The sequence below is a fragment of the Olea europaea genome, chromosome 10 (assembly GCF_002742605.1).
Source record: "Olea europaea var. sylvestris chromosome 10, O_europaea_v1, whole genome shotgun sequence".
In the NCBI taxonomy this organism is placed as follows: domain Eukaryota; kingdom Viridiplantae; phylum Streptophyta; class Magnoliopsida; order Lamiales; family Oleaceae; genus Olea; species Olea europaea.
In genome coordinates, this window is record NC_036246.1 from 39964706 (window position 1) to 39971424 (window position 6719).

Here is a 6719-nt window from a genome sequence, read left to right on the forward strand (position 1 = left end):
AATGGTTAAAAAATGGCCTCCTTGTTTACCATGTGTTTAATTTATTATTTAATTTTTCAACAGCTCTACAGTGATGAATATGATCGCAATTGAAATTCCTACTATTTAAATTGAATATATAATTAAATAAAAAAAATTCAGAAATTCACGATGGGAACATGTTCCTGTCTCCGCCATGCTTACCAATTAGGACGACTATCTCGTGAACCAAACGTTCCAAGAATTCTTGACGCAGTTCAAATTGAAGCAAGCGGTTCTAGCAGTTGCACAGCTTGTTAATAGAACAAACAATAATGACACACTGACACGTTTGGTAATTAGATTGGATGGTGCTGACACGCACTAAAGAAAAAAGAGCTAAAATTTTGTTTATTCAGTCCAATCCATAACTCATACCAAACATTTCCTAGCAGTTCCGCGGCTCGTCAACCATTCTTCTAATCACCATATAGTTGGGCTCTTTGAAAGTCACCTACCAGGAATACATAAAGAACACGCTTAATAAATACAATGGAGAAATAACTACTCTTGAAGGCTTATAGTTCTTAAAGATAATCCCAAGTCTCTCAACTCAATGTTACACAGATGATTATACCCAGAATCTTCTGTATACAAGCCTGTCATTGCCCATAGACATACCTTTTCCGATCTCAACCATCTAGAGAGGAAGTTATTGCCTTTTAAGTGCATTCATTTTATCTCTGAGATAGTAAAGCTTGGCCCTGCGTACTTTCTTCTTGTCCAGTACCTTTATCTCCTTTATATTTGGCGAATACCTGTCATAATCTCCTCATTTAGTCATCCTTCACAGATTCATCTATCAAAAGTAACTTAACAGCCTGAAATAACCACAATGATGGAAAGTGGTAGCAAAAGAATAGGTGCGTTTCACACAACACGACACACTGATCAAGAGGTTAACCCGAAGGTCATTTTATAATGTCACAAAGAATTGAGTTATAAGTGCATCCTTTTCCAAATTGAGGAAACAAAAAGGGAAAATAATTCAACCTCTAACCTAGTAAAAAATATAAATGCATGAATACTCACAAAGGGAAAAGAGACTCAACACCAACTCCAGCTACTAGTCTTCTTATTCTAAATGTAGTATTCAAACCAGCATTTCGTTTTGCTATAACAATGCCTTTTATAACTTGAACACGTCTTTTGTTCTCTGGGACTTCCTGTGATAGCAAGATCATAGCAAAGGGCATGAGTATGGAGCATCAAAACTGAAATTACTGAGCCTGACAATGTTATGGCAGCAGAAGAATTAGCAAACAAAAGAACGATTTTCCAGTAAAAGCATTCCGTACCAATTTGAGTTGGACAATGTAACCAGGCCTTATGTCAGGTATCTCTCGCTTTTCTTTCACTTCCTCGACTGCTTCCTTATCAAGTATCTGCAGTTTGTATCAATAAAATAAAATCCTCACTGTAGGACAGTGCCAAACTGTAATGTGAAAGGAAATAAATGACCACGAAGAATATTTTGATTTTTTGTACCTGCATTATGTGTCTGGCTGTTTTATCAAGCCTCTTGAATTTGATGCATTGTGGCACATCATCAGAAGTGGAAGCATCTTGAGGAGCAGGTGCCATTGTTGTCATACATCTAGTGGGTAAAGTCAATACCTTAGCAGCTGACAGAGTCAAGCCTAAGCTTAGACTTCTGTAAGATGGAGCCTTAAAAGCTATCTCATCGCTTTCAAATTTGGTGACAGAACATTTGTTCTGAAAAACATGAATTCTTTCACCTATCAGAAGCAGTTTAAAAAGAAAAAAGGTGCTGCAGTGTCATGTAGAGGTAGCTTTGAGCCAAATATATGGTTTGTTATAGTTTCAATGACAAGCATGTCAAGTTTCCATTATTTTGTTTAATATTGTGGCATTGTAAACATTGTAAAATGGGTCATTTGATCAAAGCTCAAAAGAATATGTAAATGTGCATACAAATATAGCTAGACACACACCACAAAACATACGAGTATAAGACTTGGTCTAATTTCTAACAAGTTTAGCTCACTCAACCAAATCCATGTTGCCAAAAATTTGGAAACACACACCACAACACATACGAGTATAAGACTTGGTCTAATTTCTAACAAGTTTAGCTCACTCAACCAAATCCATGTTGCCAAAAATTCGGAAACACACACCACAACACATACGAGTATAAGACTTGGTCTAATTTCTAACAAGTTTAGCTCACTCAACCAAATCCATGTTGCCAAAAATTCGGAAACACACACCACAACACATACGAGTATAAGACTTGGTATAATTTCTAACAAGCTTAGTTCACTCAACCAAATCCATGTTACCAAAAATTGCAAATCCATGTTACCAAAAATTGGGAAGTATTTATAATCAACAGGATCTACCATTAAAAGCATATTGAAGATAGGGTTAATTTGAAGAACAAAAGAGTGAGTTGCACGAATTATGAAAACCGAAGGCCAAAATAGATGGGCAAAGGAGGGGATGCATCTTTGAGAAGGGACAAATGACAGAGAAACTGTATGACTGATGATATCATAGTTCACAAAGCTAGCGTCAATGTAAAATGCAGATCAACCAAATGAAATTGCCATGAAGCGGAGGAACAGGAACATATATATTTGAATGCTAATCTTGATCCAAAAGCTTAAAATATTGAGTTTTGTAGCATTTCTTATTACTTTCCTTCATTTTCCTTCATTAGTAGTACTTTCCCTCTTATTATTTTCCTTCATTTGTTGCATTTATTTGCTTTTGAGAGGTTAGGTTTATGTCTCCCTTCCTTTGTTCTCGTGAGTTTAATTATATATATACAGTTGGAGAATCCTAACCCTCATCATCCTTCCCTGGTGGTGCAACCCACTGAGGTTGCGTCATGTTTTGCTTTTAAAAATAAAAAAATAAAAAATCCTGCGCGATCAAACATCCAGTATCAACAAGCTTTCATGTGCACCCCTCTGTAACTAGCAATTCCTCCAAGCTATAGTTTGTGCATTGCATCTTAACCATTCACCAAGGATCAGGTACATTTTTTCTTGCTCTTCAATAACACAATCAGCTCATCATTATTTTCCGATCCAACATGCATTGCTTCAATTACTACCCACATGGTCTGGTCCCATCATCACCATTCACCAATGTGATTTCAATCACATTTCCCCCAAAAACCATTATGTTATTGTCCTCCCTAAAACAACAGATCCTGGCTGTTGAACTTTGGCTTCAATACCACTAACCAAATTTCACACACACATGAACAATAAAGTTGTTCAATCAATAAATAGAGTGAGCTGGAAATGAAGGACGACCATATGGTTGCTGAACTTTAGAGAAATGTCAAATGCAGGAAAAAGGAGTAATTTGAACTAAATGAAAACACAAGTTCACATTGTTACTTAGCTCCTGTTCATTGCAGCATCATATCTACCTCTGATTTCTATTTAATCTTTACGCTCCGGAATGAGTATAGCTCAAGAATGGCTTTAATGAAGCTCAGTTAAACTTGACTTGTTAGAAAAATAAGTGAATCCCAAAGCATATCTGTATTATCGTCAAGAGTTTGAGCATAGTTTTAAGCTCAACTAAGATTTGGCAAGGCAACTCATTGCACTGGGCCAAAGAATGGGATAACCATGTTCAGATTTTAGAACAACGCTGGGATAGTCAAAATTTCAAGACCGAACTCTAAGGCTTGCCAGAAAAACTACACCATTCTTGAGAACCTCCACAACCTCATCTTTATTAAAAAAAAAAAAAAAGAGGGGGAAACCTTAAGAGTTGGTTCATTGGTTCATTTTTATCTTCATTAATCATGCTTATCTTCTATCTTTTTTCTTTTTTCTAATTCAAATGGTAAACCAAACCAAACCATGGCTTACTCCAACTTTACATATACAGATCAGAGCCATGTGCTTGCTCTCCTTTCTTAATTTCAGATTTACAGATTTATGTGATATGCTTAATATAAATTTAAAAGAAACTAAACAGCAACACTAAAAAAACAATGGTTTCCATGCCCATATCAAGCTTTAGACCTTCTGAAAAATTAATTTTAACCAACAAAATAAAACTTCAAGAGAAAGCTTGTAAATTGTTAAAATTCAATAACCAATAACCATATGTTACATGCCATTAAAACATACCGGAAAGGATGTCCGGCTAGAACCAAAACAAGGGTTGAATTGCGATGAGTTAGCAAAAGAGTGACCCTGAACGTTCAACTCTAAAGAACAGATTGATTTAAACTCAACATTTTTCAGATTGCTGACTGTTTGTCTCGTGGCAAAACGAACTTTCCCAAATAATGACTGCATTTCTCTTCTCTGAATTAAAACCTGTATTACAAAGAAAACGTGACGGAATCAAGTCACATAAACTAATCATCAAATCATTTTCACATCTCAACCAATCATTTATCAGAGGTAGAGGAGTCCATGTTCAAGCTGATAACAAAACCTTAATGCAGCGAATCCCATTTCATCAACAGAGAAATTTAAAACTGTCTATTCAAGGCTCCACTTCCACCGGTCAATTCTCACACAATTCTCTTCACGGGTGAAAAACGTACTTAAACAGGGGAACTTAACTCGAATAAAAAAAAAAAAAAAAATCAAAGTTCATATCATTTTAATCTAAATATTTCAATTAACAACCTACGACCAACCCAAATGAACATAATATCAGAAAAAATACGCCATCAACAAAATTCAAAATAACAAAGAAAAAGGAAAACAAGTCCTCACAGAAATATTTGATTTGGATCCTGGGAGGCAAGAGACGAGATTGAGAGGCGCCGGTAGTCGGTAGTGGAAGGCGGCGAGAGACGAGAGTGAGAGCTGAGGCACCGGGCGGAGTCGCGAAGAGGCGGAGCGATGGGAGGAGTGAAATATGTGGTTGCGTCTTTTCCTCTTGGGCTGCTGAATTCAAAAGCCCAATAGACCAAGCAAAAAATAAAAAAAATAAAAAAATATGGAAAGACAATACATAACTCCTACATATAAAAATCATATTTCAAAACCAACAAACTTGTAGAATTATTTAAAAATTCTAGTGTTAATTTTAATTAATAATATATATAGGGTATGTTTTGAGCTACATTTTTTCAAAAAAATACATTTTTAAACAGTGATTTAATATTATTTTAACTACACATTTTTCAATAAAATAATACTACACACAAATTCAAAACTTTTCTTTATTTTTTACCACACATTTTTCATCAATATATTATTCAAAAATACATTCCATAAAAAATAATGTGGCTCAAACAACTTATAATATATAATTAATTGAAATTGATTATCTCAATCCAATTAATAGTATTCCCACCCCTATACCCTAAATTCCCCATCCCTACCCTTTGAAAAATTTTCAAAAAATTGAAAACTGAAAATTACACTCCACTCCCATAGAACCATCGTATCCCTCCCCATCCCCATCTCCATCCCATCCTCAAAAAATTTTTAGACATTAAAAACTGGATATTATACCCTCATTCCATGGAACCACCATACGACACCTCCACCCTATACTGAGTAGAAAATTCCTCAAAAATAGGAAAAAATAATTTATCTCTCTATACCCCCATTCCATCCTCATTGTAGAAAAAAATTCAAAATTTGTGATAAGCAGTAATGGTACATTTTAGGTGACCATATTTGTCACTAAATATGTTATCTATAAACAAATTTGTTGTTTGTGACTATATCTATATTATATGTGATTATTTGTGTCCAGATCAATCTTGATGTTGGTGGTATGTTACCTAGTCACAACCAGCCACAATTAATACAAAATTGGTCACAACAAATCATAATAAACACAATTGATCACAAAGGGCCACCCGTAAAAAAATCTACACACGGTCCATAGCACCACCACGACGTTATCTCCAATGCACCACTATTACCACTTTCAACTTAAATTCAGGACCATAAATATTAAATTCACCGACGTGTGTTATTTGTGACTAACTATGATCAAATTTATCTTCCGTGTGACCATCTGTGACTAGGCCAGTCTAATTTGTAACTCACTATTAATCTGGTCACAAACAATCACAATGAAAGCAAAGTTAGTGATGTCCAATCTCAATAAACACATCATAGAGAGTTGTTGCAAAAAAAATTTGCACATACAAAGACCTACACTACAATCCACGAACACTCACCACCACCACCTCTCCAAGCACCACCACTACCAACTTCAACTCAAGTCCAAATTCACAACAACAATCACCATCATCGTTACTTCCACCAACACCAACCACCATCATCATTGACATCACCGCACCACCACCACCACCAAATGTAAATTAGCACAACTATAGATTCATACCACCCACGTATCCACCACCGATACTAATCAAATGTTGTGTTACGGTTGTCGCTAACAGCAGCACTAATGCCAACACCACCACCACCACCATCAAATTCTCAGCCATCAAGTCTTAAACCAATTCCATCTTCACCACCAGTTTTTTCCCTACATCCACAAATGTACTCACCTTTATCATCACCCTACTCACCCCCAACACCTAAATTCCCACCCCCTCCACCTCCAGTACAATCACCACCATCGAAATCAACTCGAGTCAGGTTGATTAATCAGAACACCAGAAGGTACAACTGCGTTGGAACCTCCTCTAAAATCACTAGTAAAGGCTCTTTTTTGGTAATCGTGAACCAATCGACCAAGAATGTGAATTTAGCTTGAGCCGA

General features: G+C 35.9%; 1 protein-coding gene across 1 annotated transcript; it reads right to left on the reverse strand.

The window, feature by feature from the left end:
• Positions 1-89: 89 nt before the first annotated feature.
• Positions 90-4976, reverse strand: LOC111402229 (50S ribosomal protein L19-1, chloroplastic-like). The gene is made up of 7 exons (XM_023030394.1): positions 4743-4976; positions 4143-4334; positions 1507-1734; positions 1317-1403; positions 1051-1184; positions 640-776; positions 90-472 (listed from the first exon to the last, which is right to left on the reverse strand). Exons 2-6 carry the CDS (start codon positions 4311-4313, stop codon positions 671-673), a joined length of 726 nt encoding a protein of 241 aa, XP_022886162.1. The 5' UTR covers positions 4314-4334; positions 4743-4976; the 3' UTR covers positions 90-472; positions 640-670.
• Between the last annotated feature and the right edge of the window lie 1743 nt (positions 4977-6719).